This window comes from Numida meleagris, chromosome 18 (genome assembly GCF_002078875.1).
Source record: "Numida meleagris isolate 19003 breed g44 Domestic line chromosome 18, NumMel1.0, whole genome shotgun sequence".
NCBI lineage: Eukaryota > Metazoa > Chordata > Aves > Galliformes > Numididae > Numida > Numida meleagris.
In genome coordinates, this window is record NC_034426.1 from 5623691 (window position 1) to 5647529 (window position 23839).

At 56.6% G+C, this 23839-nt stretch overlaps 1 protein-coding gene across 2 annotated transcripts in view; it reads right to left on the reverse strand.

Moving 5' to 3' along the window:
- Positions 1-23839, reverse strand: part of SMG6 (SMG6, nonsense mediated mRNA decay factor) — a 92056-nt gene that overhangs the window by 12915 nt on the left and 55302 nt on the right. Inside the window, exons 14-15 of one of the 2 annotated variants that reach the window (XM_021416087.1) lie at positions 3088-3264; positions 1034-1183 (exon numbers count right to left, since the gene is read on the reverse strand). In XM_021416087.1, coding sequence (XP_021271762.1) covers positions 1034-1183; positions 3088-3264 — 327 coding nt within the window. The remainder of the gene's footprint in view (positions 1-1033; positions 1184-3087; positions 3265-23839) is intronic. The other variant, XM_021416088.1, reaches the window with a different exon arrangement.

The window sequence follows — 23839 nt, forward strand, 5'->3', positions numbered from 1 at the left end:
AAAAGGTTGGGGTGGGTTTGGAAAAGTGAAGCGCAGTGGTTCTGGGCCCGGCGCCAATAGCCGGAGGGTACACATGTGCGCGCTCTCCCAGTAGGGCCTTCAGCAGCCCTGTTTTACAACCACCTCGGCACACACTGCAGAGTTCACGCATATGGCCAGACAGATGTGTCTGGCTTACGTTCAAGGCTGGAAAATGAAGAATTATGGAAGTGAAGGGCCCTGGGCATTAGAGAGGGCGGAGGTGAGGGGGAGGGGAGCCAGGGAGAATTTTCCTCTGCTGAGAAATCCTCATCTGGGCCACGAGGCTGGAGGAAGAGGGGCTGCGAGCAGCCAGGCGGCCAGCAGCGTGCATGTCAGCTCGCTCTTAAAGCAACAGGAGGCACCGCCGGGCAGCTGCTCCCCAGCTCGCTTCACCGGCTCCCACTGGGAGATGTGCTAAGATTAGGCCGGGGCCAGCACGGCATCACCTGTATCCCGTCTGTTTGTCCTCATAACGATGGCAACGCTTCGCAAGCAGCGCTCTGGCCACGGCAGCCATCCGCGGGCTGTTTTTCCTGCTGTTGGCTCCCATATGAACTCTGCCGTTCACGTCCCACCCTCTCCCCAGTCTGCCAGTGCCCTGTTGCATGGGAAAGCCGCCTCCCCACCGAGCCCTGGGGCCACCGAGCTGCTGTCCCAGCCCGGGACAGCCTGCTGCCTGGCACCCGCTGCACTGCAGCCACCAGCAGGAGCTCTGTCAGCACTGCAGGGAGCGCCAGCAGCTCCATGAGAAGCGCTGCGCAGCTCCCCGAGGGCTCCTGGAGACCCAGCACGCTCAGCCCAGGCTCTGGGAAGGCAGAGCTTACCCTGGGATGGTTTAGCAATGCAGTTTTGGCACTGTGCTCTGAGGGTGCAGCTGGGTTTCACAGTGTGACTAAGGGACATCTCAAGAAACCTTAACCACGGCTGTGCACAGCCAGCACAGCGAGATGAGATCAGCCCACACACAAAAGTAAAGCAGCTCCTCAGCCTGATGGACATGGTCCCACCCTACCTGAATCTTGTCCTGCCGACGCTGCTGCTCTGCCACCTTCCTGGCCAGCGCTTGCTTCTTGGCTCGGAGTTCCTTGATGTCCATCTCCCCTCCGCTGCCTTCAGCCTCTGAGTCATCTTCAAATGCCTCAATCCTCACATCATCTTCCTTCTTCCAGGAAACGCACCAAGACAAAAACAGGACAGAAGTGATTGTAAGGGATGCTGGCAGCAGGGACTGCAGCTCTCCTCATCTCAGCGCACAAATCCCCGCCCGGCACAGCCTGCCCCACGCTGATGGGAGACTATTCCTAAACCTTTAAAAGAAGCAAGCAAAATAAATAGATGGCAAAACATGCAGGAAGGTGAGACACAATGGAATGGGGCAGGGATGCCAGACACAAGGCAGGGCAGAGGCAGCCCTGTTAATGCTCTGTTCTATAAGCAAACTGCCTGGTGTTGGAAAACTCTTCCCACGGCCCTGGGTGAGTCACTGATGCTTTACAGGCTTCAGCTCTGCAAGGTGGGGAGCATGGTATTTAGGGAAATACCACTTTGCCTGGCACATCTCTGTGAGCGGAGGCTGTCGATCCCGAGGCCGTGATGCTGCTGCCTCGCTTGAGGGCAGACACACGTGGAGCACCTTGAGAAATCTTGTCTGAGATGATCCCCAAAAAGGGTAGGAGAGCACTGCTACCCAGAGCAGGCTGCCACGTGTGAGCAAGGAGCTGCAGCCTACATTTCAACAATCCCAGCACCGCGCCGTTGCACGCTCAGTCCTTCCACCCAGAGCCACGCACACGCCTTGTCACAGAACCAAGTGCTCCTCTCCGCTTGTGACTTCTGAGCCCTGGGAAGGAGGAAGAGGGAGCTCTCGGGCTCACTTCCCTCTCTGGGACAGCCTGGACCACAGAGGATGGGGGATGCTGTGAGGCACGTCGGGCGCAGATCCGCTGCGGTTTTTCGGGTCGGGCTCTGCTTGCCCGGGCTCAGGGCTGGTCACACTGGCAGGCCGGGAGCTGCCTTGTGCTCAGACCCCAAGGAGGAAGCTCCAGGGTTGCGCAAGGAAAGCACGGAGAGGTTCCCACAGCCACGTGGAGGCCGTGGTTACGGGGCAGAAATGGGAGCGCACAGCCCTACAACAGAGAGCAGTGTCCCTCTCGTCACCTTGGTGGGACCTAATGACCCCAAACATTGCATGGGTTGCAGTGTCAGCTTGAAAACCTCCTGCGCAGCCTCCAGAGGAGGACAAGGGTCTAGGACTCCAGGTGCCCCTTTACATGCAAAAACATCTCAAATTCATCCCCTGCTCAGCCCCTGCCATTTGCTGGGAGTAACGAGGAGGGTCCCCATGGCTGTCAGCCCCATGGGGCACGGGGGACAAACACTGCGGGCCACCCAGTGCCGGCAGAGGGGAGGCACTGGGTGATTCCCTCGGCACTGGGAGGGGACTGGGAGCCGGGTGGCTCTGCCCCTCGCCGCTGTTTCCTCGGCCTTTCAAACTGCAAGATGAAACACAAGAAAAGAGTCAACCTGCAGAGCGGCTGGCAGGGCCCTTAAACACACACACGGAGCCTGGAGCGAAGCAAGGCCTACAGGAACAAGCAAGGGCAGAAAAACAAGAGCTGAATTCCTTAATCACATCAGGATGTGAGAGGCAGGGGAGGGACGGGGCGCCAATGTCAGCTCTTCCTGTACGTGTGCTGGAGGCTGGAGCCCGGGCCTCTGCCGCAAGCAGCTCCACGGCTCTCAACTTGATCCTGAGGCTGAACCCTGACGCTCTCTCGCCCACCTCCCCTCCTGGGAGGGGCGTTCAGGCCGGGCCCCCCCCCCTGCACGCAGTACCAAGCAGCATCTGGAACTCATAGCAGCACATGAGACAGAGGCGCAGGGCCCGGGCTGGCAGCAAAGGGCACGAGTAAAGCACGCTCGAGGGCCGTGCACTGCTTGCCCCCCCCAGTTCTCCCCATAAAATGCACATGCAGCTATAAATAGCGGGGGCTGTGGGGCAGGCAGAGGCTGGGCCCCACTGGGGTGATTCTTCCTTCACCGAGGCGCGCTCTTCCCGCACGGTACCTGATCTTCCAGTTGTTTTCCCTCTTGGCTTCCCATTTCCTTTCCCATGGCGTCTGGGACGGGTGCCACTGACACATATTTTCCACCCTTGAATGCCAGCAAAGGCTCTTCTTGTCCACAAAGGGCTTCCAGGAAATACTTCAGAACTGTGACCCTCTTGCAGTCGGCTGCAATAACCTGCAGGGTGAGGGCGAGGGGGTTGGGGAAAGGGAAAGGAAAATAAAGTCAGCGCAAAGGGGAGGCAACAGGCAGAGGGGAGCATGGGGCCAGAGGGCCCTGCAGCACGAGGAGGGCACCGCGCTGTGCGGGGTTCCCCTTTGCTTTATAGATGGGGATGGAAGGGATTTGCCCAGCGTCCCCAGGGAGGGATGAACGATGCAGTCAGCCCTTACCGCTCTGTTTCGGCTTGATTGCCAGCACCCCCCTTGCTGAAAGCAGGAGGGAGGGATGCAGGTGTGGGGCAGGCGGGCAGGGGCATGAACACCAGCTCCATCCCAACCCCATCCCGCGGGCCGGCCCCACAGGCCATTAGGGGAGCCCTTGTCAGGGAGGCTGGGATGGATCTGGCCAGAAGGAAACTCAATAGCTCAGGTAATTATCCATTTATGAGGCTCTCAAATGGAGTTTCCAGAGCACAGGAGCACGGTGCCTCCGTGGCCTTTGCCTGTGCCTCCACCATGACCCTCCTCATCCCCCATCGCCGTGGGGCTCCGCACCTGCAGTCTGCTCCTCCGGTGCTTCCTGCTGCCTGCAGTCAGCCACGGGGAAGCAAACGGAGCCTGGAAGTGTCACCCACTCCGCAAAATTCACATTCATGCCTGAGAACCTCCTGCTGCAGAGCCCACCCAGGGCAAAGCAAGCTCCAGATCCCACCCCCAACGTCCCCACTGACTCCTAGGAGGAGCAGACCCCATCCTTGGGATGCACAGCAGGGCACTGCCAACCCCGGGTCACCCCATGCTGGGTGGGGACGGGGACAGGGATGGGAGCAGGCAGGGGCTGGCAGCGTCCCGCAGCGCAGCACCATGCTGCCGTGAGAGGAAACTTCTGCTCTTCCACAATGCTGCCAGTTTCCTCTCCACGGGCTAATTTTAACCGCCGCGTCGCTGCCGTGCGTGTCAAAAACCTGACCCTGCTCTGACCTGCAACCTCCTACCCCAGCTACTGCCCATACGAGGCACCCTCGGGGAGGGCAGCAGAGCCACGGTGCTTGGAGCTGCCCCCGTGCCTGACCCTAAAAAGGGTGCCCTGCAGGACAGAGCAGAGGACAAGGTGAGGTGGGAATGGGACTCTCCCCCTCTGTGCTGCGTCCAGCCTGGAGTGAGCCCAGCAAGTGTCACAGAAGGAACGTTTCCATCCTCCTGGCTCTCCTTTAGGAATGATTCTGCCATGGGGAAAGTCCAAAGGGAAGAGAAAAGAATGGCTGTCATGGGAAACACCCCCGGTGAGAGCCGCCGGCTGCAGCGGCCCCAGGGGAAGTGGTGGAAACCTCAGGGCCAGGTTCACCCTCAGCCGGACGGTAACTGCACGCAGGGAGCAGCCTGACTCAGCCGGGGCAGCTCCAGCCCGGGGTTTTCCAGCCCTGGTAACTGCAGTTCCCTCGTGCCAGCATCTTGGAGCAGCCCTCTGCCAACGTGGCTATGGCCGCAGGGACCCACCTGTGAGCATCTGTGCACCGTGGGGTGCACAGCAGTGGCGGGGAAAGGGATGCAGGAGAGGCAAATTGCTCCCGAAATAAAAGCAATTGCATTGAGCTTACGAGCCACGAGGTTTTCACGTAAGCCCCTGATGTCCTGCCAAGCCGGTGCAGCCCGATGCTCCAATTCAGCTCATCTGCTAAGGGAGCAAAGAGCCCAACCGAAGGCCCATGACATAATGCCACAGCAACTTGCCTCATGAACACATTTTTCCAGCCCACATGAATGAAAAACAGGCACCGAGCGAACGCTCCGCACATCCCCATCACGTGCGCGCCGGGGCCGTGCCAGAGCCACGGGGGCTGCCTGCCTGGAGCCAGGCTGGGGCGCTGGGAAAGGAGTGACCCCCGAGTGGCAGCCCAGTGCCGCCAACGGCAGAGCGTGACATGCCACCGACTTCCCGTTTCGGAGTGGAAACGTGAGTGCCACGCTCCCAGAGCCACGGGGATGGTCATGGGGGTGCACGGCGTTAGCTCCACGCTAACACGGGGGAGAGCTCAGCAGAGCCACCGGGAGCCGCGCTCGCTCTCCCACCGCCAAATGTGAAATGGAACGGCGCTGAGGCATTTGGCGATGCGGCCGTGACACCCCGGCCCCATGCACCCTTCCCCCTGCGAGCGTGCAGCCAGCCAGCAGGAACCGAAAGCCTGGCTCCGCGTCGCCGCCGGGTATTAAAATAGGGCTGACACGCACGCAGCCGCTCTCAAAGGAAAACTGAAACCGAGAACTGCTGAAGTGGGCCGGTGCCCTCCGACGTGACCCGGGTCGGTTCCCCTGCGCTGCCTCTCGGGGCCGCGTGGGACCTGGGGCTGCGGCGGCGCTGGGTGCCGGCACCGCGTCACCCGGCTGTGCCCGGAGGTGCGAGGTTTCTAATCTGACCCCAGATCAGACACGCTAACCGCAGGCTGGTGGCACGCTGAGATGGCTCGGTAGTGCTGCCAGCTCCCGGCTCACCCATGAACGTCCCCGATCATTGGGCAGCACGCAGCAGGACGCACGTTAACACATGCTAACTGCCCGTACAGACCCGCCGGGCTGCTGTGCTGGAGCGCTCTCAGGACCCCGTGCTTGCAGTGCCTCCAGGTGATGCTGAGATCAGAGTCCCCAGGGAAACTGGGTCTGGGGAGACACATGCACCTGGGGTGCCACAAAGCGGCCCCGCTCCCGCTGGGGGTCAGAGGCTCAGCATCTCCCTGCAGCCAGGCGAATCGCCGCCTTCAATCGGCTTTTACAACTTGTTAATTTTACGCGGCGTCCTAAAGAGCAAATAACTGTGAGGCAGGAATGCGGCTCCTTCGGCTGCATTCAGCCTGAGGAGCTGTGGCAGCCGGGCCAGCTGCTTGGAGACCACGGGGACTGCCACCACCGAGGGAGGACTCAGAGCATGGAGGGCTGCTCCCACCGCGCGCTCACTGCGGGGTGCAGAGCTCTGCTCGGTGACAGCCTGGACTCGGCATGCACGGGAGGCAGTGGTGCTGCAGAAGGGTTTGCTCAGAGCTGCCGCTGCTACTCAGCATTCCTGTGTGCGAGGGGGAGACACCGGCACGTCCCAGCAGCCGGAGTCAGAAGGGGAAAAGGACGTGAGGAGGTTGAGTCATTGCACGGAGAGGTCCCGTCCTGGATTTGGAGATGGGGATGGGGCAGGACCAGGAGGACAGAGCCAAACCTGTGATCCAGCGTGGGGATAACGCTGAGTTTTGCCACACTGACTTAAGCACAGTGTAGTGAAGTGGATGATCTATGTCCAAACCAAGCGAGACCCAAACAACTTCAACCATGCGGTGTCTAACAGCCCAGGCAAAACATCTGCACCGACCCTCTGAGCATCCCAGGGCTGAATGCCTCCCGGCACCCCACGGACCAGCCTGGGGCATGCAGACAGCACAGCGAGCAGCAGGAAAGCAAAGGGAAGCTTTGCACCACCCCCCATGGGTTTGCACAAAAGCTGGGCTGGGTGTAACCCTGGCGTACCCCAGCTCTGCCTCTGGGCTCGCTGAGCTGCCAGGATGTGGCCCCACACTCAGGTCACAGGGGTTTGGCCACCTGGGTAGGACCAAAGCGCCGTCACAGCCGGGCAGCAGCTGGGTTGCACCCTGGTTTCTGCAGCTGAGGGCTTTCAGCCGCAGCTGCTCTCGGAGAGACTTAACTGATCTCTGCTGACCCTGCAGGAAGGCTGGGAGCACACGTGCTTCCAACAGCCCCTCCGCAGAGGGCAGGAGCACGGGGCATGCCCACCAGGAGCCCTCCAGAGCTGCCAGGGCCAGTTCTCTCTCCCTGACTGGCACCTAGTGGCTGTGGGGCAGGAATACAGATGGAGTTTTCACTCCTCTAGGCCAGGAGAAACTTAAAACTCCAAATGGAGAACCCACGCCCCCGCAGGTCCTCTGCACCCTCAAATCCTTTGTGCTGTGGTGCAGCCTGAGAGTGCCCTACAAAACATCTCACAGCTCCTGCAGACCTCAAACACAGCCAGCTCCTTCCCCTCCTAGGTCTCACCTTGCCGTGGGGTTGGGGAAAGCTGTGCATCCCAAAACACACCCAAGGGTACCGCAGGACCTCCTGTGACCACAGCTGGAAAAGCTGGAGCTCCATAGCCCTGGAGAAGGAAGTTTCTGATGGGTTCAAAGCTTTTGGATTTTGCTGATGTTTGGAAGATGCCCTGATGTGTTCACTTGTTAGCACAACGCCTCTGGGAAAAGTCTGCAGGGATTTCCATGGGGGGAAAGCACTCACGTCCCCTCCTGTAGCCAAGTGCTCCAGTGCCACACTGCCCCACGCTGCTCCGTGTGGTGCTGGGAACTCCCACAGCTGTGGGGAGCACCTGGGGCATTCCTGCTCTTTGGGGTCTTGGAGCACAGGAGAACAAGGGACTGCAAAATCACAGCTTTCCAGCAGGCAGATGAAAACACCAAGCAGGGAGAACACCAAGCCCTGCACATCTGCCCCCACACCACGATCCCATGCCACGGGAGGAGGAAGGCACCATCCCTACTGCACCGAAGCCAATGTGGCACCAACTCGGGCCACGGATTGAGCTCCCCGCTGCAAGCTTCCTGTCTTTTCCTTTTCCAGGGACTGGGGGAATTTATTTCCTCTGCCATTTCGGAGGATGCCTGCCTTGCCAGAGATTGTTTTGCAGAGTTAAGAGAGATAAGAAAGTGGTTAGCAGGCGCTTCGGTGGAGGAAGGGAGGATTGCTTAGTAAGGGAAAGGGGACTGCTCCGAGCTGCTGGTGGCCATACCCATGCATGGGCTGCAGAAGGGGAGCTGCCAAGAGCTCCCTGCTCCAGAAAGCTCCGAGGATGCTGCCCTGCAGCCCTCACCCAGCACCTGGGCAGCACCCAGCGTGCACCATGCAAAACAGATACCTGCCCTCGGCGGCACGGAGAGGGGAGAGGGAAGGGTGGAAGGCTCTGCCTCGCCCTGGCAGCGCGGCAGCGAAGCCCTTTCTGGGAGTTTGCACAGCTTATACATTCTCCATGCAGTTCCTGGACGCCTTCCATCGCAGATGAGAGTTTTATGTCGAATTTTAAGTTTGACCACAAATATTTAAACTTCCTTGGACCACAAATGCTGTATCTTCTTTGCGGTTGAGTTGGCACTGACGGAGTATTTACAGATCCCTGGATGTCTGTCTGTCATTTAAATATCTCACGGAGGTGCCAAAGGCTGCAGAAGTGGAGGGGCTCTCAGGCAGCCCCCCCAGATCCGTTCCCCCCGGCCCCCAGGCTCGGCAGAGCTGTACAGGGCACAGCCTGAGCCATCCCGTACTCGCACTCCATTAAGTTTGCTTTTCAGAGAATGTCATCTGAGATCCCACTGCAGCTTCCCCAGCTCCTCGCCCTGCTTGATATTTGAACTGGGATGAAAGCCTTTGGAGTTTTCTCCTCTTCTTTTAGGAAACTCGGGATTTCTGAGGCTGCAGGAGGACTGTTTGAACGAGAACCGCTAAAACCCCCCCAGGCTGCCCCGCTCCCACCTGGCTGCTGGGGTTTCACTTCCTCCAACGTGAGCGGTTCTCAGAGGGTCACAGTCCGGAGCTGCTGAACTGGGATTCCGCTGTAGGGAAACTGGCCGGGGTGGGCAGTCTCAGTGGTAGGAACACAGGAGAAACACAACCAAAGGAACACCACAAAGGTTCCTCCTAAGCACCCCGTGCCAAAAGAGCTCAGAGCAGCCCTTTTGCTGTGCTGGATGAGGAGCTGAGGATGCCTGAGCACACATCCTGAACTCTGCGTTAACATGAGCACGCCTGGACCCAGGCCCCACGTTTTTCTGTTCTACCAGGTTGTGCGTGCTTCATTCCTTCAGCCTTTTTAAGCCTGGGACACGAATCGGATGCTCAGCCCACCGATTTTAGGAGAACTTCTGAACGTGAGAAATGTGCTCCTGCAATGCTGCCTCCATCACCACCGCTGGGAACCCGGGGCAGGAGCCCCAGCAGCGCTGCCCACATCACGGGGTGCAGCACTCCAGCTGCCCCGAATGAGAAGCCACTTCGGGAATGGAAGGAGAAGCAGCTCTGCTTTGAAATAACAAGCAGGCGAAAGCCACGTGAGCAGGGAGCAGCCCCTCCGAGTGTCAGCTGCCATGAAATTCCCTTAAAAACAGAGGGGTGGGGACACGGACGCAATGCAATGACACCAGAGGAATGCCACCGCGGCCCCGGAGCTATCGCAGCGCTGGGGCAGGGCGGGCAGCAGCTCACACCACGGCCACTGCACGGAGGGACAAAGCTGCACGTTGCTTCCCAGCCACTGAGGGGGACTCCCAGTGATGCTGGAAGGAGCCCTGTGCCTCACAGTGTCCTCCTCATCGTGGAGCTGCTCCGAGCACGCCGTGCTCCGGAGAGGTGACCTTGCACGGAGCCAAGCTCCAGCAGGGCTCTGCTCCTTGCGCCCAGCGCTCTCCTCTTTTGGCACGTGGCTCAAACCTCTGAGCTGCTCACCCACCTAGGGAAAGGAGTGAGGGATCGGAACCGCGGCTGGGAGGCGAGAGGAAAACCATGCAGCTCTTCGCTGCGTCTTTGTTTTCTCCAAAGCTCCTCCTCCCGGGAGCGGGATGCTGAGCGCAGAGCAGGGCCCCTGCCCTGAAACGGGGGAGCTGAACCAGAACAATAGGGTGGGGACTCTGGATGGGCCCCGACGAGTGGGGTGGGCTGGAGCGGGGGCACCGATCCATTCTTTTGACTTCATTCACACTTACAGCTGCGCTAGAGACATTTCCTGAAAGCACAGTAGGAAGAGAGGGGTATTCGCTCACTCCACCCTCCATCTAACGCTGTCCTTGCGATCCAGCCATGCACGGAGAGCCAATTCTGGCCTTTGGCAGAGCTGCAGGCCAGACATTACAAGCACTGGTGTGAACAGAGCAGGTCCCCACCCGATGAGCAGCGCACAGACTTGGAGCGGAGCGGCCAGAAAAAAAAAAAAAGAATGCAGGGAAACGCGGAGCGCTCGAGCGTGTCCTGAGCTACACGAGGAGGTGTCAGCAGCGGCACCGCAGCGTTTGGCTTCGGGACGACGAGAGGCACGGCCACCAGGAATGGGAATTTGGAAGCACCGGGCACGGGGCAGGGTCTGTGCCATTGTGCTGCCCCGTGGCACCGCCAAGCACCAGGGCACAGAGCGGAGAACTGTGCAGCCCATGCTTCCCTGGTGCGTTGTGATCCTACACGTGGAGGCTGAAATAACAACTTCTTGTGTGTGCGTGTGGCTTTTTTTTTTTGCTAAAAACCAAAAAGCAGCCGCTCTCCCTCGTCTGAATCTGGAGCTGCTCAGCCTGACTCACACCGGGCTCCCCTGCTCCCACTGGGCTCTGCTGGTGGCACCGGGCACCCGGGGCTGGGACACCTCACCATGCACCTTAGTGCAGCCCAGCAAATGATTGTCCATTCAGCATCCAAACTTCAGCCATTTTTGATGAATCCCCAAAAAAAAAAAAAAAAAAAAAAAAAAACAAAAAAAGGAAACTACACCAATAAAAAAAATTTTTTTTTTTTTTTCAAATGGGAAAAGTATTTCTTTCATTCTCCCATAACACAAACCCAGCAAACACGAAAAACATGAACCCAAACCGAAGCTCAGACATCACATCTGGGGAGAGACCAAGCATGGAAAATTTTAATCCAGAGGTTAATGTTTGGGAAGCTCCGAGTGTGTGAAAAGAGGGGTTAGATGGGTGCTGCTCCGTGGCTCGAGCAGTTGTTGCCGCCAAGTGGCGGCTTTCAAACGGTGCCTGCCTGCCCCAGCCCAGGCTCTCGGAGTCACAGGCTAAAATAGAAAACAACTGAAATCACTGCAAGCAAACAAACAGTCAGATCAGATGCTGGAAAAGCCAAGTGGGGTGGGAGCCAGCAGCACGGAACGCAGCTCGAGCCCTGTGACTGCACACAGCCTCTTGGCTCGCGCTGGTACATGACACCACGGCAGCGATGTCCCCTGAGCCTTCCTGCCCCACGTCCAGCTCCGAGGTGGCCCGGCAGCCCCGTGCCTTCCTGTCCCCTTTGTCACCTCCATCCCTGCTGCTGTCCTGGGGCTCTGCCACCCGTTCGCAGCGCCGGGTGCCCTGCAACCTGCCCTCTGCTTTCATCACTTCCTGCCTCCCAGATGCCTTTGTCTTCATCTCTGCAATACGATGATGCCCTTTCCAGGCTGCTCCTTCCAACACCAGAAATCCTAACTGCCTCCGTTAGGGCCAGGGCCATGCTTGTGCAATGCCACATCTGCTCGCGGGGCCGTATCAGCGATCACAATAGCCAAAAAGCTCTGGGAGTTCAAGCATCGCGTCCTCCCACACTTAACTAAACACAAAGCGAAGGGACCACATGGCTGCAAGCACCAGGTGGGTTGGAGCCCGCTCCCCGGGGGTGGGAAGGACGGCACGGCACCGTGAGAGCATCCGGCACGCTGCTGGATTTACGGCACCCGGAGGGAGGCTTCCTGGGATCGGGGCAGCAGCGAGCCGCAGCCTTCCTGCCCACGGGATCCTCTCTCAAGCGTGCATTTGCCAAGGGAAGAGCTGTGCCGTGCCGCACATCACATGCCTATGCTGCCTGCATCCATCCATCCTGGGGTAAGCTGACTGTGTTCCAGATGCACGGAGCTCGGCTCCATCTCAAGCTCAATTGGAGTGAGCAGAGCAGTGCACCAGGAGAGCCCTGCTCCTGCCACCGTACCCAGGCACTGCCACCAGCACCTCCTGGAGGTTCCCAGAGCTGCTCAGCAGCCCCGTGCCTTGGCCCCAGGCTACCCACAGCTGAACTGATGGGGTTCGGTTGCAATGGTCACAGAATTATAGAACCATTACGGCTGGAAAAGACCACCAAGATCATCATCATCACCACCGTGGCCACCCAAACAATCACAGAACCGTAGAATCATTAAGGTTGGAAAAGACTGCCAAGTCTTGATAGTCCAGCCGTCAACCCACGACCACCACTCCCACTCACGGAACCACCCAGGTTGGAAAAGACCTCTCGGATCCCCGAGTCCAACCCCATCCCACCCCGACCACATCCCTCAGTGCCACGTCTCCACGGTTCTTAACACCTCTGCGGACCATGAATGATGCTAAATCAGAGACAACACAAAGCTGCTGGAGGTGTCAGACACAACTGGGGCTGGTGGGGAACGCTGGCCAGAAGAAGGTAGAGGGACAACAGTGCAGTGTTAGCAGATAAGCCAGGGCTCAGCCCGGGGTCACGCTCGCCCATGCGTGTGCCAGCACGCTCCGAGTCCCAGCGAGGGACGCTCAGGCTCCTCCAGCTGCCCATGGAGCATCACTCCTGCGTTGCAGCCCTCCAGCCAAGGGGGAAAACGTAATCAGAGCAATTTCTATTATCAAGGATGTAAAGAGTTGGAACCTCTGGGCTGTCTCTTGACAACTAATTAATTACCAGGTAGCATCCCCTTGAAGCTGCCAACGCGGCGCGCACAAGTTGCAGCACGATTTGGGGAGAGAGATGAACTTTACAACAAACTGTAGAATTTTACTTCATCTTCCGCCACCATCTGAGATCCTGGGGGAACAGGAAGGGGTGGCAAGAGGCAAACTCCGAAGCCATCTGGGATCATCATTAACTCGTTCACTCGTGGCCTCTGAAACAAAATGCCGATCGCGCCGAGCTGCAGCCCGCAGCCAGATGGGGGCTGCTCTCATTCTCAGCTTCTTGAACGCCCCGGTGCCAATTCCTGCATGCTGTTGCCCACCTCCTTGCAGCCTGTCCCCTCGGGCCCCTCATTCTGGCAGTCAGGGCAGTCAGCCTTTGAAACTATTTGCAGCAGAGAATGCATTTCAAATGGCTTTAGGTGATGTATTCTTCACTAACGGCAACAAAAAGGAGTTAAGTGCAGAAGTATGTGAACAAAGCAGAGAAAAGGACAGGGATGGAGAGGCTGCTGCTGAGAAAACTCTTATGGGAAACCATACAAAAACCCCACTGTGGAAAAGGTTTTAGCCCAAGGGGCCATACGCCCTGGGGCTGAGCTCCCTGTACCGAACATCGCTGCCCTAAAACCTCTCCCTGAGCTTGGGACTAAGGGAGCCAAACCTCAAACCAGCCCCGGGTTGTTCCCAGAGCGAGGACGCAGCAGGGCAAAGGCTATCCGGGCTGCAGAGGTCACAGCAGCGGATGCCTCTGAGCACTGCCATGTGCCAAGCTCCGGACATCTCATCCAAAAAAAAGATGCAGTCCAAGCAGCGGGCAGCTCGGGATCAGGATGTGTGACCTGAGGGAATGCTGACGCCGGGCAGGCGGCGATAAGATGCGAGTCCTGCGGCAGAACCCTGGGGTCTGAACTAGGGGACGAGGCTCGGCACGCAGGGACAGCCGGGGACAGTCACCCCAGGGGCTGCAGCGTGGGGCGATGGAAGCCACCAGCAGCGGGGCTGCCTGCAGGAGACACTTTTCCAATTACAACTCTGCCTCACCACTCCGAACCCTGGGCAGCTCCTGGGAGCGGAACCCTCCACCATTTCCCCCCCCCCAACCATCAGGATGGGACAGCCACAGGTCATCTCACTCAGGTGCAAACGTTTCAGGCTAAGCCAAAGCATTTCTTTTCTCTTTTTCAGACTTACTTGATGTAAGTCCAAAAACTGCAATGACATCAAAGAGCCCATTGAGTAGATCCCCTCCAGAAACACACAGGGACTTCACCTCCTCAGTACAAACACGGTTCCCCTGCAGACTTCCTGGGAACAGCTGAAGCAGCGCCGCACTTCAAAAACCAGCCTGCACATCACAGGGCAGGGGAGGAGCTCGCTCCTGGCCCTGGGTTGTCGACAGCCATTTGAGAGCCCACGCAGGATCGCACACCAAAGTGGTCTTAGCGCTGGGGGGGGGGCGGACAGAATGAACTTAGTCCCTATAGGGGTGAAAGCAGAGGAGGGCAGGAGCTGTCCCATGATGCCTGGTGGGAGGGATGGAGGAAGGTTGAGCTGATGGAGCACTTTGTCCCTCCTGGAACCGGGCAGTGAGGGGTGTCCCTGAGTCACAAAGAGGGTTCCAACCAGCGATGGAAGAGTGTCTTCTGCTGACACATGGCAACTGCTGTCCCCGCTGCAGCAACCAGCTTGAGTTTGCTGCCCGCTGTGGTGTGAATTCACCCCACAGGGACGGAGGGGACCCACAGGAACAGCCATGCAGGACAGGCACAGCTTCCTGCCCCGAGTGGGACTGATGTGCAAACAACAAGGGAAAGATGCGGGGCGAGGGCGGGTTAAAGAGATTAGTCTGGGGCACACTCTGGGAGATACACAATGTTAAGTATGAGGGCAAAGGAAATGAAAGCTGGAAACTCAAACAGAGTGAAGAATCCAATCCCCTGCCTGGGCAGGAAGTTTACACTCTGCTTCTAAATATACATGTTTTTAAATCAACAAGCCTTCTTGTTCCTCAGCTCCGCCGTACCGCTATGAGGAGGAACACCCAAGGGCAGTGCCAGGCTGTGCCCAGCGAGCTCCCCATCTCCAGCAGCGAGCTGGGAGCAGGGGAACCCCATCAGATGTGGATCAAAGCGTGCTGGGTGCCCGGTGCCCTGCTCAGCCCCATGAGAAGGAATGGGAGCACCAACCTGCACGCGGGACGCGGTGCCTCTCCCCTTCCTGCTCTCTGGCCACCGCATCCAGGCTCAGCAGTCGGATAGTCACATATTTTTTTAATTTGATATAATTATCTCCTAGAAATTACTGTACACAGCCTCTTGGGATCTAAAGCAATTAAGTGAAGATAAATTTCTTTCATGGAGCAAGCTGTCAAAGGATGAAGCAATTTCATTCCCCATTTGAAGTGGAAGCTTTGGGTCATGCATGGTTTATTTGAAACAATGCCATCACCTAAAGCTGCTGATCTTATCTGTCTCTCTCTGTCTCTCCATTTCAAACTGCTGAAGATGTGCAGCGTGGCACTGCCTGAAGTGATGACATCTGGCAGCAGGCCAGCTGCAGAAACACGCTGCTCCTCCCCGAGCCCGAGTGCAAGAGGCCAAGCATTCCTATTAAAAAGGGGGAAACCGAGGTGAAAGCTGGGAAGAGCTGAAAAGCGGGAATCCTGCCCGAGGGAACGTGAGACCAGTGGGCTACAGAAGGGGAGAGAGGTGCCTGTGGGGAGGGCGGCTCTGCCCCGGGGACATGGGAGCACGTGGAGCATCCCCAAGGGTGACACTGTGCCAGGTGTCCCCTCCTGCTGTTGTCACCCAGAGCAGCAGTGGAGATTTCACCGCCATGAGATTCGGGCTCTGCGTCCACGCGTTGCCAGGACACATGTTCTAAGTCTAGCCAAAGTTCCAGCAAATTCTCCCCTCGCGTTTCACCAGCCCAAGATGTTTCATTTTAGACCAAAAAAAAAAAAAAAAACAAAACAAAAAAACCCAACCCATAAAATAACTCATCTAAATAAATCATCCTCCCAAGTGGCGGGTTTATCCTGGAAATGGAAAAGGGAAGGACGTGGAGCAAAGAGTGGCTTCGCCATCTCCACACACGTGGCACTGAAGATGCTCAGATCCCACCTCCAAACCCCACAGGGCACAAGGATCCTCCAGGCCAAGCTCTGTACCCTTGAACAGCCTAAAAGTTCCACCCTGACAGCTGAATGACCTTCCCCTACCAGGGTCAAAAGGGCTGAAGGCATCGAAAGGAACAAGAATGAATGGATCCCAACGTCCCCCTGCGTGCTACTGCAAAATCACGCACGGAGCAGGCTCTATAACAACCAGCAAACCCCACCTTCTTCCATTCACAGACATAAATCTAATTCCTTCACCACTAACGAGCGCTATCATACGCACTGCATCATTGACACTTGAGATAAATAGAGAACCAAACCTTGAATCCATTCTGTTGCCCAGGAATGGAGCAACCAGGCATCAGAGCTCTTTACCCTGAGGACATCTGTTCATACACGCACCCCATTATCCCAAGCAAAGTTTGGAGAAGGTTTTTCAGAAAGCCAACCTAACAGCTAGAGATAGAGGTTATTATTGTCCCTCTTTGTGATACATGCACTCACAAATGCTACAGAGCAGAAAAAACGCTTCACGTCAAAAAGCTCGTGCGCAAAACCTTAGGGCAAATTCGGTTGATTGGGAAAAACGACGGCTTTTAGCCAACTTTTTTAAGCAAATATATGCAAATCCATGGTGGAAAAAAAAAATGAGCTGAATTAAATATCTGGCATTCTTCACGTCCCACCGCAGCCACAATCAGATCGATTGCCTATGGGTGGGAAGAGCCCAAAGGCTCCGCGTGACCCTTCCCTTTGTTCCCCTTTGTCGTCCTAAGGGACGGGTGGCCTGGGGTTGAGGCACTGGCCCGAACTCCTGGGTATCAGGGGCCTGTTCTCATCCTGAAGCTGAGGCTTCCTGTGGGACCTGGCCCGGTCCCTCAGCCTCGTGTACCTCTGTTGCCAATCCCCAACGAGGAAATTGCTTTTCCTTATGCCTCCCCGTGTTGTGGAGATACGTTCATTAATGCCTGGGAAGCGCTTGGACTTCAATGACGGCAAGAAAAGAAACAGTAAATAAGACCTCAGTGATGGCTTCTTGTCCTGATTTGGGATGGGACAGAACGACAGGGCAGGGTCTCAGCCCATCGAGGGCGTTGGGTTCTCCATCCTCGCCCAGGCACGGCCCCGAACAACGCAGCGCAACGGTGGCGGGCAGCCCCCGAGCTCAATGACAGAGGTCACCTTCCGTCTCCCTTAGAGACAGAGTAGATCCCCATCTGTTATTTGGGCTGACCACTCCCTGCATTCCACTCAGTCTACTGCTCTGGCAAGCTTCCCAGGATGTGGATCTTTCTTATTCAGGATAACAATGAGGAGTTATTAATTGGGGCTTTTTTCAGGTTTCCTGAGGTCCCTCCAATAGCTGCGTTGGTGGATACCACAGCCGCCACCTACTTCAGCAGGGAAGTGTTAAGCATTCTGTTTGGTCAAAGACAAAACCGAGGCAGTGCCACGAAGTTACAGTGGGCTGAGGGCTGAGCTGGGTGTCCGAGAGCCGAGTGGCAGCGTATAGAATCATAGAAGAGTTGGGTTGGAAGGGACCTTAGAGATGATCCAGTTCCAACCCCTGCTCTGGGTTGGTGGTCACCTCCAGGGATCATAGAATCATCACAGAATCATAGAATGGCTTGGGTTGGAAGGGACAGCAAGGATCATCAAGCTCCAACTCCAAAGCCAGGCCCTCCTGCAGGAGCAGAAGCACCACCCACGTTAAGTCTTGCAGCACTGCAAAGAATGCCTGAGCTGCAGCCACGCTCCATGCCCAGGGAACGGCTTGGCCAGCCGGAGCAGCCTCTCCATTTCCTCCACGTTTCTCCGGGTAGCAATAAGAGATGGCTCATTGGGAGGAGATCCAGCATTAATGGTGCTTTAATGAGGCCTTTCCATACACTTGCAGACTAATCAGCAAATTCCAAGAGGTTTGAACTCTAATATGTCATTCTGAACACACTGCAGCCACGGTGGATACCTTTTTGATGGCTGGGGCCGCGCACTGCCGGGCGTGATGCCCTGCCCAGCCGTGGCTTTGTGCCACATGGGTGCCCATGTGGCCGAAGCGAGGCCGCTACCTCCTCAAGGCCCCAGAGCAAGCACAACTCTTCCCGTCCTCACTCTTCTCCAAGGTCACTGCACCAACTGACCGGCGGCTTTGGGAGCACGTGCTCGGCGAGTTCCATGAACAGGACGTTTCCCGTCTCCCAGGAGCCCGCACCAAACCTCCGGAGGCAGCTCTGAGGACAAAGGGCCGGACACAAGTTTTCCATCTCATTACATAAACCTGGCCTGGGGACGACGAAAGCCAAGGATGTTCAACAACGAGTGTCATCTGATCCGCACCGAAAGCTCCAGCACGGACTGAAGGCAGGCATGGGACGAGGCTGATTTATTCTGTCAGTCTGCGCCTTGAGCTGAAGATCACATCGCACTTCCAGAAAACGCTTGAAAAAAGCCTTCTGCTGACACCACAGCCAAAGGGAGCAGCGCTGGCGGAGGAGCCGCACACATGTTGGTACGCGTGCACCGCTCACACCCAACAGCCTGACTCCCTCCAAAGTGACACGGTGGCCAAAGTGCCCCATCCCCCAGCAGCAGGGCTGGCAGCGTCTGCCCTCGGCCCTGGTTCCCAGCTCGGGGTCCCAGCAAGCAGCTCGCTGCCCCCAGCCCCAGCGCTGCAGGAGGCTGGGACGGGAGGAGGAGAAAAGCCCCAGGGACCGCGGTGCACAGGATACGGTGCGGATTCATATCTGGTCAACAGAGGTCTTAAAATGTCAGGGTGAACAGCAGGGCAGTCCTGGCGGGGAAGCTTGCTTGGGCTTAACAATAGGCTCAGTGACCTGGACAAAGAAAACCTTAACTGATAAAACCCGCAGATTAGACACTGGCTCCTGCTCTCCCCATCTTTGAAAGGGAGCGATCTGCAGGCAGACAGAAAGCTCAGACCACGGACACCCAGCCCACACCATTCTCAGCCTTCAGAAAAAGAGGCTCCGTGCCGTCAGCAAGACCTCGGATGTGTCCCCACGGGGAGCAGAGCCACACGAGATGGATGTGCCACCTCCGTGCCACCTCCCGGCAGCCATCCCTGGGGCTCTCCCGCTTCCAGGGCCGACACACGCACCCCGTGCTCCTCTTTGAGCGGGAGCCTCACACCCGCTCGTCCCTCCCAGCAGCTCAGGGTGTTCAAAGCAGCTTGCTGACAGACAGGCAGGTGTGCGGGTGACAGCGGCCACCTCCCCGCTCGCCCTCCCCAGCGCAGCCCCAGGCACGGCACGGGGGAGTACTGCGAGCCCAGCTGTGACATTTCCTTTCACCTATACCTGTACAGCTGTTTCCTACAGGGCTGCAAGCCTCGAGTGAGATGTGTGAGGCTTCTGTAGGTGCTTGGGAACAAGATGGAACAGAAACGCTTCACACCTGGCCCCAAAATTACAGCACGCTGGAACGGGGCCAACGTAAACTGGCAGAGTACCAGTTGCAATGGACATCAATTAAGAGGGCTGTCATCCTCAGACTGCGGGCTTTGCTTTTTGCGATCTGCATCGCTCCTTAAGCCTTCAGCAGCACCAGCGCTGGAGTTTTCCAGATGGGATCATTTCCCTCAGATTCCACTCACTAGATTTATTGCTTTTTTTTTTTTTTTTTAAAAACCCCCTCCCCCCTCCCCCCTTTAAGAGACTGAACTATTATTCCACATTGCAGATTTCTCCAGGGCTGTATTCAGTGTCCTCGCGCAGTACGAGTGCTTGTTTGCAATGAGTTCCCTTTACCTTTAGCTGGAGAAAGGCAGTTTTAAAAATATGCTCAGAGCTCTTTCTGCCTTAAGAGTGACTGCCAGCCAAGCCCGAATGCTGAGCGACCACAACATGCCCTGCACAGCCCCAGGAGAGCAGCAGCAGTCCCTGGGACAGCACGCAGCAGGGAAGGTCGAGGTTGGGATGGAGCCCATCTCTGACCCCGGCAGCTCCTGCCCAGTGCCCGCTGTTGGTGGCAGGGATGCTTGCTCGGAAAGGCAGACAGGGATGGAAGGAGTTTTTCAAGGATGACTCCTCCTTGGACTCTCCCGCTTGGGGCTCCGGTCTCTGCTCACAGTTTCCCTTTTCCTCTCTGGACCAAGCTGAGAGCTGGAAGCTCTCTCTCTCATGGGCTGAGAGCGTTCTCCTGCCAGCTGGAGGGGAGAAGCTCGAAGGTTATGGAATGGGAATATGGAAAGGATGCTGAGAAAACATTTACATTCCCTCACTGGGGTTTTCTCTGTGCTTATGAAGAGTCTGTGCTCTCAGAGTCCTGGTCTCGCTACTTTTCCTCTTGCCTTGCAAGAAGTCCTCCCCACATCACTGTAGGGCCGCCACTCCGATATGGGTTTCACCCCTGGCATCCCAAGAGGCATCCAGCCTTGGAAAGGACAAAATGAGGCACAGCAGAGCCCAGTCACTCTGATAACTGCTCCTTCTGGACCTTTAAACGCAGGGTTCCCTATCCAAGAAGCATCACACACACTACTACACCCTGCCAAGAGATATCTTAAAAGCCTTAAGAAGACTGAAATACTGTAAATAAGCGAGTAACAAGACAGGACTAATTTTAGCACCGAGCCTACAATTAAAAGATCCAAAATAGCTCACCCACAACCTAGTCGGCCACCAAACCCAGAGCTTGTCCGGGGGGACTAGAGAGAAGGCAGAACGTGGCCTGTCCTTTAGGTGGAGAGTGCAGAGGGAAGAGATCTGTGTGCTGTGAAGAGGCACGCTGCACGGCCAGGTGAGCGGTGCAAACAGCAGGAAGCAAGAACTTGTGAAACAAGAACCACACCGAGCGTGCAAAGCTCAGCGGAGCCGCGCACAGCGGACCCGGTTTCGAGGGCTGGCACAGCACGGTGCAGAATATTGCTCATAATTTTTCAGAGCCTCCCAGTTCGGGGCTTTAGTTTGCCTGGAGAGATGAGGCAGGGCTCAGACGAGCTGAGTGGTGAGTATCTGAGACAGTCCACGGCACACATGAGCATGCACATGAGGGGAAAAAAAAGTGCCTCGCTGTTTCAGAGGAGGGAACCACAGTGACTAGCCCTATAAGCACACGTATTAATCATGCACCGTCTGGTTTTAATCCACACACTGCTGATCCTGCGTCTCACTGTATTGTTATCAGGGGAAGGAGTATTTCTCCTCAATCTTATTCACCAGCCAAAAGCCTGAAAATGCAAAAAACACATTTGTGAAGTGCCTTCCCAAGGACCCTGGGCCCCGGACCTGGTGAGCTGGGGCTGCTGCCTTTTTATTGGCGTTTAAAAACCTTTTATTAACGTGTGTCAGGGCTGGGGGAGGAGGGAGAGGCTCGGATTTCAGGACCCCCCATGCAGGGAGGTTTATTGTGGGAAGGGACATTAACACTTTCTCCCCCGTGTCTCCCTGCTTGGGGCGTGGGGCAGAGCTGCCTCTGGGCTGGGCAGCTTTCACAGGGGGACACTGGTAGCCCAGGAGGAACTTGCAGGGATGCAGACAGCGAGCGGTGCCACCGAGGACCTCCCTGCTGCACAGCCCTCCTGCAGCCCTGCCACCAGCACCACGGGGCCGCTACGGAGCAGGATGCTCCCCAGACGCCAGGATGAGAGCTGAGGAAGCCAGGACGTGCCAGGAATGTACCCAGAGCAGACCCGCTCACTGCTCAGACACACACCACCACCACTTGCTTTAACGTCAGCAGCACCACGCACCGCCTGGCGGACCCACAGTCATCACCTCCCCTCTTCCCACAGCCCAGCTCAGCCACGCTGCTGCTCCCTGCTCTTGCAGGGCACGATGCTGGGGGAGCGTGAGGCCTTTTACCATGGGCTCCCATTCCTGGCAGCGTTTCCTTCGGCTGCGAACGCTGCAGACGCAGTCTGACAGCCCAGGCACCAGGCTGCATAGTTTGCTGTTGACTGGTACGTTCGATGGTGTTCCATCACACAAGCTGCAATGGATATCTGCCCAACATACGCCCAGGAAAACATCACCGAGTTATGTTCACCCCGGAGACAGCTTTTGTTGGTTACGGCCTCAATGACAGTGCAGGAGACGACGGGAAGCGCTAAGTATCACACTGGCTCCAGCAGGAATCCTAACGCACAGCTTCATGGCAACGAGTGGAGTCAGAACATTTTCACTCAAAATAAGAGCCAGGCCAAATGCTCAAAAACTTGCTGAGGAACTCTGGCTGAATTGTGCGCTCCATCTGCTAAATGGGTCACGGAAAACAAAAAGAAGTGGGAAGCACAGTGTTTGTCCTTTACAGCTTACAAAACAGCCATCCTCTTGGTGGAGCCAATAACCTCGCACCATTTTAAGCCCAATACTCTCCACTCTTGCCTCTGAACAGATTCCCTTCCCCTGGATTTTCCCAAATTCATTGAGAAAGCGCAGCGCAAAAGCATCAGTAAGCAAGGTGAGATGGTTGCAAAGAGGGAACAGTCTCTCCCTAGCCATGCAGGAGATAGGAGAGGTGTCACAGCAGCTTCCCAGAGCCGCTCTGGTACACCAGAATTCTCCTCCCAGCTCCCAGCACGTTCGCAGGGTGCAACACAAAGAGCAGAACATTGCCTCTCTGGAAGACCCGTTGTGAACATACCTTGCAAGCTGGGCCAAGCCTGAGAACGCGAAAGCAACCAGGTGTAGAAAAATAACTCTTCTAACCAGCAATGTAACATCAGCGCCAAAAAGAGAGCCCTTGCTGCACAGAAATACCACTTCTCACCTGCTTGCAGCTTTGTCTGTCAGGAACAGACAAAACCACACAAATAGGAAACTTCCAGCAACACAACTGGATCGCTGCGGGGCGAGACCTGCCGGGGCTCTGCACACTGACAGGGCAGGGAGCAGGGTGGGAGGCTGAGGGCTGCACTCATGGATCCTCTGTTTAAGTTGAACTGGGGTCTTGAATTGCAGGAAAGTGCAACACGGCCGTCACAGGGCTGTCATTACACAACTGCTGCCACTCCAGTCCCTTTCTGCTGCATTATCAAATCACATAAAATGGGGTAGGAAGGTTCAAAGAGGTCACTTTGCTGCCAAGGCAGCTCACCTCCACCCGAGCTGTACGAGAAGAGCCACCCAGCCTGCTTTTAAAAGTCTCTTAATGCTGAAGAGATTCTACAGCATCGCACAGGAGCCTACTTTCAAGTGCTTAACTACCCTAAGGAATGAAGCCTTTCCTCAAGCCTAATCTTCATCTATTTTGCTGCAATTTATGCCCATTCCTTCCTGTGCTGTTCAGCACGGAGCTGGAGGACAGCTTGTTCTCCTCCTTCCCACAACAGCCCTTTCTCCATCTGAAAGCTGCATTTTCCCTGTGTTTTCTCCAGACTAAAATGCCCCAGTTCTTCCAGCTCCTTCCTGGAAGTCAGGCTGATGGGTTCTCTGTTCCACCTCACCTGTCCCCCCACCCCTACTCAAAGGCAATACGCACACCTGCTGCCTCACCAGTTACACACTGGATCAAGAAGAGCCCTTGCAGCACCCGATGCTTTTGCTCAGCACGGGCAGCATTAGCACAGCTGGGTTAAAGGAACCCACCTGGGTGTGATGTGCCTGGTGCTGAGGCACAGGGACCAGCAGCCAGCACAGCACAACCAGCACGCAACAGGGGCTTGGAGACTCGCACAAATTCCAGCCAACACCCCAGCGTGCTGGGTGGGATCGTTGTTCTAATGTCAGTTCCTTTCAAACCAAACAAGACCCACTGAGGAGGCAAAAGGAAAATAAAATACTAATGCAGCGAACTGGCCAGGACATCCAAGCCTGGCTCCTTCTCTCTGGGATGTGCAATTCTCTCAGCAGAGCTGATTTGGTCCCAGCACACCTGACAGCCCTGCATGGCTGGCTGCCTGCTGCTGCACTGGGATGTACACCAGCTCCCACCAGTGCCGTTGCACAAGTTTCTTTATGGGGTGTTAGAATCAAAGGGAGTCAAGACGGTGAGAAATCTCAGCTCTGCAGCTCAGGTGCAGTGGGAGCACAGAGATGCTTCTCTATCACACACGTGAGTGCAAGTGCTTGGCAGGGCAGGTAGATGGC